The sequence below is a fragment of the Phyllopteryx taeniolatus genome, chromosome 2, assembly GCF_024500385.1.
Source record: "Phyllopteryx taeniolatus isolate TA_2022b chromosome 2, UOR_Ptae_1.2, whole genome shotgun sequence".
Classification (NCBI taxonomy): domain Eukaryota; kingdom Metazoa; phylum Chordata; class Actinopteri; order Syngnathiformes; family Syngnathidae; genus Phyllopteryx; species Phyllopteryx taeniolatus.
This window is the reverse complement of record NC_084503.1, coordinates 38,049,073-38,058,314: the sequence shown is the minus strand read 5'-3', so window position 1 is coordinate 38,058,314 and position 9,242 is coordinate 38,049,073. Positions and strand designations below refer to the sequence as shown.

At 37.9% G+C, this 9,242-nt stretch overlaps 2 protein-coding genes across 2 annotated transcripts; both read left to right on the top strand.

Moving 5' to 3' along the window:
- The first annotated feature begins 272 nt into the window (after positions 1–272).
- mvda (mevalonate (diphospho) decarboxylase a) lies at positions 273–4,323 on the top strand. The gene is made up of 10 exons (XM_061766102.1): positions 273–457; positions 616–686; positions 1,526–1,640; positions 1,727–1,873; positions 1,949–2,148; positions 2,264–2,338; positions 2,580–2,798; positions 3,140–3,255; positions 3,383–3,491; positions 3,828–4,323. Exons 1-10 carry the CDS (start codon positions 391–393, stop codon positions 3,957–3,959), a joined length of 1,251 nt encoding a protein of 416 aa, XP_061622086.1. The 5' UTR covers positions 273–390; the 3' UTR covers positions 3,960–4,323.
- A 1,080-nt stretch (positions 4,324–5,403) lies between these two features.
- Positions 5,404–7,826, top strand: LOC133474405 (cytochrome b-245 light chain). The gene is made up of 6 exons (XM_061766101.1): positions 5,404–5,558; positions 5,868–5,937; positions 6,402–6,476; positions 6,575–6,658; positions 6,771–6,852; positions 7,197–7,826. Exons 1-6 carry the CDS (start codon positions 5,501–5,503, stop codon positions 7,383–7,385), a joined length of 558 nt encoding a protein of 185 aa, XP_061622085.1. The 5' UTR covers positions 5,404–5,500; the 3' UTR covers positions 7,386–7,826.
- The last annotated feature ends 1,416 nt before the right edge of the window (positions 7,827–9,242 follow it).

Below are 9,242 nucleotides of genomic sequence, written 5' to 3'. Positions count from 1 at the left end.
GTGCATAAAGTAAATCAAATATAAATGTTGATATAGTTATACAGCCGTTTTGTTACTTGTAATTCCATCTAAATTCTAGAACATTATTTCACCGTAATATTAAGAACTGACAAATTATAGTAAGTGGGATGGTCTGATGGCCTTTTTTTCCCGCACCATTGTGGTCAGATAATGTCTCATTGGCTACTTAGACTGTTGCATTGCGAGCGTAACTCTGATAGGTTCGGGGTCAGTCACGTGTTCAACACCAGCCAATCACGAGCATGACAGTGGTAGCTCAAAGAATAGCGTTGTCAGTCATGTTAGCTAACGTGGCTACTGAACTCCAGAAGATCCTATTTCCTGAGTTTAGCGCGAACATTACTAATATTGAGGTACAAAAATAGAAATATGCCCGAGGACAGCATGGAGACTTACACGTGTACTGCGCCTGTGAATATAGCAGTCATTAAATACTGTAAGTATTACTTTGGCTTCCTGTTACCTTAAAAATGATCATGCTGACTTTGTGGACCCTTCACAGTTAGGTCAAATTGGTATTTTGGTTTTCCACTTGTAGCTTTAAAATCAAATTAAATAATATTAAACTAATATTGTTTTAGCCTATTTTTTCAGGGGGAAAGAGAGATGAAGACTTAATTCTACCCATTAACTCATCACTGAGCGTAACACTTCATCAAGATCAGGTATTTAAAAGCACAATCACTTGACTGTTGGCAAATTGTGAGCTGTCAAGCTGCAGTTAACATCATTAGTTATACGTGCACTATTGGAAAAAGTTCCCATGCAAGAAATCTGCCTTTACAAAGACATTCATTTTTCATCTCTGTCTGTCAGAGAAATATTCATTTAGATATGTATTTATTATTATGGTTGTAATCTGCAGTGCTGTAGAGCAGCACTGTGTCATACTGAGAGGTTGGTTTGTACTCTGCATATACGTGAGAGGTGCAGAGCTACAAATCAATATTATCTTGTGATCGTATTATTATTATTTTTTTAAATATACAGCTTTTATATGCGATTAATTACAGCGTACAGTTGAAACCAAGTCACTAGTGAGAGTAAATAATCTCAAAATTTGCCATAGCTGATTAAAAAAATAATGTCTTGTTAATTACTGCTATTATAAAATACTATTAACATACAGTACATGACTTAGTTTTTCTTGTACCTCACACACCCCTTTACCGGTGTCTCCAAAGGTATATAAATGTACGTTTTCATATAGGGCTTAAAACATTTCTTAGACCATCCAGAATCATTAGAGCGTTAACGCTTTAAATTCCATTGAGCACTCGATTTTTACTATTTGGCAAGAAAGAGAAATTTCAAACTAATTTTCCATTTTTTTTTATTTTATGGCTGCTCAATGGGCTTCTCTGAGTACTGAGAAATTAATCAAGCATTAACATGATTATGTACTTAGCTGTTCATAAAATTTGGACCACTGTGACGTTATTCTTACATGATGGTGGTCAAATACATTTGGTAAGCAAGTGTATATAGTGTTTTCCATGTTCAGCTGAAAACAACCACAACCGTGACCACCAGCAAGTCTTTTCAAGAAGATCGTCTATGGCTCAATGGCAAGGAGGAGGATATCAGCCATCCAAGACTGCAATCGTGTCTGAGAGAGAGTACGACTTTTAAACTTTGCTTACCCTTATAATATAAGGATAGCATAATGGAATTATGGATTCTTCTCTGTATCATGACTCTATAGTTCGACGTCTTGCGAGAAAAAGACGTAATGATGATGACCTGGGTTTGGATTCAACTTGTTTAACTCACAAAGCTCACATCTGTTCCATCAACAATTTCCCCACTGCTGCCGGACTTGCTTCCTCTGCAGCAGGATTTGCTTGTTTAGGTGGGTTGCTGTGTCGCATTAATCATCAAATGATATTTAACGCCTCTTACACACTGCTTCCTCCTTGTTTTTCAGTTTTCACACTGGCTCAGGCGTTTGGTGTAGAAGGGGAATTGTCTGGGGTGGCTCGTCAGGGCTCAGGGAGTGCATGCAGGAGTATGTACGGGGGATTTGTCCAGTGGCTCATGGGGCATCAGAGTGACGGCAAGGATAGTATTGCCCAACAGGTGGAGCCAGAGACTCATTGGCCTGAGCTGAGAATACTTGTGCTTGTGGTATGTATGTTGGACTAGTTTGCATTAGGTTGAAGTAGGGAGAGACTTTAAATGACAACAGGGCAACAATACAAGTTATGCAAGTTAATCATAATTGGATCTGTTTCTTTGACAGGCCAGTGCTGAGCGGAAACACGTGGGCAGCACCCCTGGCATGCAAACTAGTGTACAAACAAGCTATCTCTTAAAGGTACTATTTTGAACCTCTCAGAACACACCCTTTTTTCTATACTTAAGCTTGATTTTCACCGAATAGTGAAGGGTTCAGTTGGACGCAGTACTCAATTTGTAACCTACACTGGCTAAACTGAACTCACACTTGGTGAAAACATGACTGAACATTTTAAAATAAGAGGGGAGTGTATGTTACAGAGATAACACATTGGATTCTCATGCAAGGTTAAATAACCCCAAAACTTGTGTTTTTGTAGCATCGGGCCGAGTCGGTTGTCCCAGGGCGCATGGCTGAGATGATTAAAGCAGTGCGCAAAAAAGACTTCCCTGAATTCGCGGAACTCACCATGAAGGACAGTAACCAGTTTCATGCCACCTGCCTGGACACATACCCTCCTATATTCTACCTCAACACTGTATCTCATCAGGTCATCAACCTGGTGCATCGATACAACCGTCACTACGGGGAGACAAGGGTGAGCAACACCACAGAGTGGTCATCCTCCAGAGAAACGCCATAGCACTGCACAAGTGATGGCATTGTTTTAACACAGTACAATAATTCATCATTGCTTTCAGTATGCAGCGTGTTGAAGCTTCAATATGATTCAATTAAAGTAACACAAATCAAATTTAGATGACTGCTGTTTACAAATATCACACTTGTTTAACTTCCTTGTAGTTGCTATTCTCAGTTTGTGCGTGTTCTGTGCAGCTGTATTTCTGACATGATATAATGAAGATATGAAACGCGTGGTTTCCAAATTCTCTGGGGAACATGAAAACATTGTATGTGATAGCCTGTGTTTTCCTGTAGGTCGCCTACACATATGATGCAGGACCCAATGCTGTGATATTCACTTTAGAGCAACACATTCCTGACTTTATTCAAGCAGTCCAACATTTCTTCCCTCCAGAAACCAATGGTGAAGAGTAAGTTGACAATTGTTCATTTTCATATCCCTATTAAATGATTTTTGCTTTAAAGTTCATGACACTGATGTGAGTTGCTTTTAGCCCATTTGAAGGGTGTCCTCAAATGTAATCTCTTCTTGTGTAGGTTTATAAAAGGTCTTCCAGTCCCTCATGCAGATCTTTCTGAGGAGTTGAAACGAGCTATTGCTTTGGAGCCCATGCCTAAAGGAATTAGCTACATTATTAGCACTAAGGTATATATAAATATATATTAAAAACAACCATTTTGTCATTCCTGCCATGCATTTAGTTGGTTAATTAGTTCCATAGTTAAATCTGGGTAATTGCAAACAAACCATACGCTCAAGAAGATTTGCGGAAGCTTCAAAGTACATCTTATAATTTGGTTATATTATGTATTTTTTTTCCAGTTTGTCAACATAACCCAATGAAGTTGATTAACCTTGCGAGTTATGACTATCTTTTATTTGGGTTTGTGATGTTATATTTTAAAATATTTACACTATTCCTGTGTAGTATTCCCTCTGTCCTTTTCTTGTACTATATAATTTGTTTCTCTTGTTTCAAAGCCTGGCCCAGGTCCTTGTGTTGTGAATGATCCCACACAGCATCTGCTCGGACCTGGTGGATTACCTAAGAACATTGTTCGACGTCATTCATCGGAAAGGGACAATGGAGTGAAACATAAAAACGTTTCCTAATATTTCACTGCAAATCTATCAGTTTTATCATTGCCAGATTACAATGTTGAGGCTGTGTCTTCCTTTAGCAATCATATTATTTTCTCCTCTTATGTACTTGTACTGCTAAACCCTGATTTATAATAATGATAATGACTTATAATTACCTTATATAGGTTACATTAGAATACAACTCTCAGTTCTTTCGGTCGAAATCATGTTTTCCATGTCCACAAGACCCTAAAACATAACTTTCTTCATTTGTGCTGTTTAGGCAACCCTTTGTCTGTGCCCATGCCTATAAATTAGATATATAATATACTGAGATCTAATCATATAGTTGAAAACATTGTCTTACATTGAAAATAAATACTGTACAAATTTGTTTCCTCATACTGTTATTGTTTAATGCAGATACTGCATTCTGTGTTACAGTTGTGGATACGTTGCTAGTGAGCTTGGCAGATTTACATTCTGCACCCTGTGCAGGTGGAAAAAAAAAAAAAAAAAACATCAAATAACCACGCTGCTAATTTGTGAGTCATGTAGGGTTCATTCTTGGCAATGAGTGACTTTTCAGTGTGATAACTTTTTTTGGGGGGGGGGGGGGAGTTCAGGTTTTTAAGAGTAGATGTATTTAAGCTTCAGGAATTTGTTTTGAAAGAGCTCAAGCATCTTGAAAAAAATGAAAAAAAACAACAACTAAAAATAAATCTACAGGGTGGACTTCTCATTAAAATTAGTTATTGCTCTGTGAATCAGCAAGTTTTAGCTAGCCATCTGTTAATAATTTTTACCTTTAATGTGCCTATATATATATATATATATATATATATATATCACGTTTGTGATTTATTATATATTTTTTTTTAATTTACTTTCGGCATAGCGTAGGCACATAGAGGTTACTTAAAAAGAAAAAGGCAGAACAACAAGACAAGTTTACACTCCCTCCAAAAAAGTGATGTCTCAGCCAGAATGTGGATTCATGCCAACTTTTTTGTTTTTTTTGTTTTTGTTTTTTTCTCTTCAGAGGGCAAAACTACCTCAGACTAACAGGGTGGAATACAATATTGATGACACAAAGTAAAAGTAAAAAGTAAATGAAAACCACTCTTAACTATTAATGAAGATGAATTTCTATTTCTTTACATTTAAATTGCAAATATATCTCTGAAATTGAAACTTGACTTGGGAAATGGGGACATCATTGAAAAGGCTCAGGCATATCTGGGTAAAACAAACAAACAAAAGTTGATTACTACTGGCCAAAAAGCATTACACAGGCATTATTTTGTGTTTTATGTTTGAAGGAAGACACAATCTACGATCAAATGTTTTCATAAGAATTCCTTTTATTTTAAGTGTAACAAAAGTATTTTCATGGGGACGGAAAAGAACCATCAGCCAGGAATGTATGACCCATGTTTGATGTTAGGCTTTGGTGCGGTGGAAATGACGCAGATGGGGGCAGGTCTCAGGTAGGCTCGAACCTTCCTTTTTCTCATGCTGCCTCACATTTCACATCAACATTTCCTCCTTGTGAGTGCACCGAGGTCAACATGGGGAAGATCGAGTGGGCTATGTGGGCAAATGAGCAGGCTCTGGCTGCTGGTCTCAGTAAGTTTAACTACCTTTATATATTATTTATTATGTTTTTCATACGGTATTTGTTAACTCATATAGATATGAGTTGCCACTTTTTTTTTTTAAGTAAACAAGTCCTACTACTATTAATGCAAAATTGTAAGTAGTAATCCCAATTGTATTAATTATATTTTATTATGTATAATATATATATTATATAATATTCATTATATATTTTATATTTTTTTTATATTCAAGTCAGTGTTTGTAAGTATTGTTTTGTCTTTTAAGTTAGCGATTAGCCTTGAATTTGATATATATCTTCCTACTTCCTTCTTGCAGTTCTCCTCACTGGAGGCATTGTGGGGGTGGCAGGACTGTTCAGAGGGTGGCAGTTTGCTGCCTATGCTATGTATCCTTTGCAGTCTTATAAAGCACTTTTAGCTTTAAAGTATTTCACTCGCTTTGTGAAAATGTCCACTTTAGGTACATAGAGGGTAAATGTTCTCATCACTTTTAGCTAAGATACATTTGCTGCTTCTTTAACCTTTATATAGCAGCATCCTGTTTTCTGCTTTATAGATAATTATCCATAATTACAACTCGAACAGTAATCCTGTTGTAAGATGCCAACATTAAAACACTCGTTAAATGCTACAAACAGATGCGCTACTGCAGAAATATGATAAAATATTACTATTACCAGGTTAAAGAAATGGCAGCAACTTTTTTTTGCCACATTCTCAGTCATTCCATTTAGTTTGCTTGTAAAATACAGCCAGAGTCAGAGCTATGTCTTTTAAGATGCTTAATTCCTATGTAATTGTACATGTTTGCAAGCCTGTCTGATAAGAAAGCCTTGACAGCATTACGCAGCGTCGCTGGCGTGTTTGTGTGTCTGCTGGAGTACCCGAGAAGCAGAAGGGCAAAGGGCACTGGTGTGGAACGAAAGTAAGTGATGCCATCGCATCAAGTCACATTAAAATAAAAATGGTCGAATGATGAAGTGATCGGTTGATGCTCATTCTCTCCCGTTGTTCTGTTCTCAGGGGGCAGTACTGTTTCACTGTGTGTGTGAAAGCGTTTGGGCCCCTGACAAGGAACTACTACGTCAGGGCCTTTTTACATGCTGCGTGAGTTGAAAATTGCAGCCACTTTCCTTTGCTCGACAGGATTCCTCCCAATCATATGCCTCTCCATTGTATTGTTGCCTTGACCTACTGAAGACTTCCGTCTGTTTCCCAGGCTGTGCATTCCTGCTGGGTTTATTCTTGCTACTGTTTTAGGATGCGTCTGCCTTGGTATCGCCAGCCTCATTTACCTCTCAGTAAGTTCAATATTGCTTCACTATTTTTACATTATTCAGCCTGTGCCGGAAGTTGGTGGAAACGGTTACAAGGAAGAGATTGTTTCATTAGTTGGTACAGCTCTTGAGTCATACTGCAGCAGTGGATTTCAGCATACCGGAAATCTGACCAGCAAGAGGTGTGGCTGAGTCATTTGGTACTTCTGTCATGTGCCAACAAATTTCTAAAGGCTTCCTGGTGGTGCTGCTTTTAAAAAATTGACATGCAAGTGTTCCACATATTACAAAAAAATGGATTTTACTTTGGAGCTTGAGGTGATCATTTGGTTAGTGAATTATTTTGTGCTTATTTCTCGCTTTTTAAGGCGGCCATCCATGGAGAACACTGGGAACCCATTCTCCCAAGAGTGGAAGTCAGAAGGCCAGCTCCAAGCATTAAGAATCCCCCCCAAAATCCTCCACCAAGACCTCCAGCAGAGATGCGCAGAAAAAATGTTGATTACTTGGAAGATGCCTCTTATGATAATCCCATGGCTGTCATCGATGAGAAGTAACCCGACTGGTTTCCCTTTCTCCATTCTGTGGTTTTGTTGAAATGCTAACAGAGGTTTAATGAACCTTGTGAATTTTGCTTAACACCTTTTGAACAATGGGCGACAGCGTGAATGTCATTTTAGTTTTGGGGAGGAGGGGAAAATGTCACAGTGCATACATTGTAGCTGCTAAATGGAATCACATATAATAACTAAAGATGTTTACGCTTGTGATTTACATTTTCTTCTCCCCCTGCCTTATCTATTGTATAAGAGCCTTGCATCCACTCCAATGTAATTGCACACACCAGTGCATGCACTTTTATTCCTCAACTGTTCGCTTGGGTTAATTCGCCATTTATTTTTGTTTTTTGCTTGTATCACATTGAAACACTGGGGGGGGAAATAATACTATAGTTTTCTCTACTTGATGTAAATAAATCATTATTTTTATCAAGTCTACATTTTAAAGTGTCTTACTTCCCCTTTGAAACACGAGGTTATTTGCAGCTTCCCATTTTGCAAACACCCTGAGTTTCAATACATTAGAAATTCCCCTCTTTCATGTTTTTTTTCTGTGTCCTTTCCCACACGTAACTGTTTCATCACATTCACGGCAAGCAAAACGTCAAATTAATACTTTGTTCCACCAGGGTAGGTTGTCGACAAGTTCAGTGCATTGACGTTGCACAATCCAATTAGGTTTGGGGGTTTGCTTTTTGTCACAATTAGTGTCTGTGTGGAAACATGCGGAAGACTTGTACTTCCTCTTTTTAGTGTAGTGAAATGCCAAAACGACACCAGCCATAACAGTAATGTACAGTGGATATAAAGTCTACAATCTCCTGTTCAAATGCCAGGTTTTGTGACAAAATAATGAGACCAAGATGAATCATTTCAAAACTTACCTTTAACCTGTACTACTGTACAACTAAATATATATATTTTTTTTTCTCTCTCTCTCTCTCTCTCTCCTTACGGAGCCCCCCTGGTGCCAAGGTATGAGAAAAATAAAATTCATTGATAATCTGTTCCCTCAGTTTAGTAAACTGTACCCTCAGTTTAGTAATCTGTACCCTCAGTTTAGTAATCCGTACCCTCAGTTTAGTCAACTGTACCGTCAGTTTAGTAATCCGTTCCCTCAGTTTAGCAAATGTCTGGGGCTCCGTATACCTACGTATATCTGTCAAGTGAAGTAAATTCTATTTGTATGTTATATTCTTACTTGTGTGAATTCTTTGTATAAATTGTCATGTCGTGATATATCCTGCATCCCATTTTTTCAACTGAAAGGCAATATTGCTGTAGTTCGAGGGGGTTGATCATTACATAGCAGTACTACCAGGACTGGCTACAATTAGCCTGCGTGTTTCCTAAACACAGTACTAAACTGAGGGTACGGATTACTAAACTGAGGGTACAGTTTACTAAACTGAGGGTACGGATTACTAAACTGAGGGTACGGATTACTAAATTGAGGGTACAGTTTACTAAACTGAGGGAACGGATTACTAAACTGAGGGAACAGATTATCAATGAATTTTATTTTTCTCATACCTTGGCACCAGGGGGGCTCCGTACTCTCTCGATCTTCACGAGAGAAGAAGTGATTCTTTTTTTGGGATCTTTTAGAGAGAGGAAGTAAAAATAAATAATGTGGTTACACAAGCATGCACACTCTGATAACCAATCACATTCAAAAACATACTAAATAGGAATTAGCACACAGCTGCGACCAATTACAGTACCTCTGATGATTAACCCCAATAAAGTTCAGGCGTTCTAGTATGCTTGACATTTTTTCTTTCTTTCTAGCAGAAGCCTAAAGCTTTTGTCCTAACACTGACTGCTATTTCAAACTATTCTTATGTTTTTCAC

Coding starts and splice junctions, on each gene's coding strand:
- LOC133474405 (XM_061766101.1), top strand. CDS start 5,501: ATGGGGAAGATCGAGTGGGCTATGTGGGCAAATGAGCAGGCTCTGGCT. Junction 6,659..6,770: donor AGGGCCTTTTTACATGCTGC/GTGAGTTGAAAA, acceptor TCTGTTTCCCAG/GCTGTGCATTCCTGCTGGGT. Junction 6,853..7,196: donor CCAGCCTCATTTACCTCTCA/GTAAGTTCAATA, acceptor TCGCTTTTTAAG/GCGGCCATCCATGGAGAACA.
- mvda (XM_061766102.1), top strand. CDS start 391: ATGCCCGAGGACAGCATGGAGACTTACACGTGTACTGCGCCTGTGAAT. Junction 458..615: donor TATAGCAGTCATTAAATACT/GTAAGTATTACT, acceptor CTATTTTTTCAG/GGGGAAAGAGAGATGAAGAC. Junction 2,149..2,263: donor TGAGAATACTTGTGCTTGTG/GTATGTATGTTG, acceptor TTTCTTTGACAG/GCCAGTGCTGAGCGGAAACA.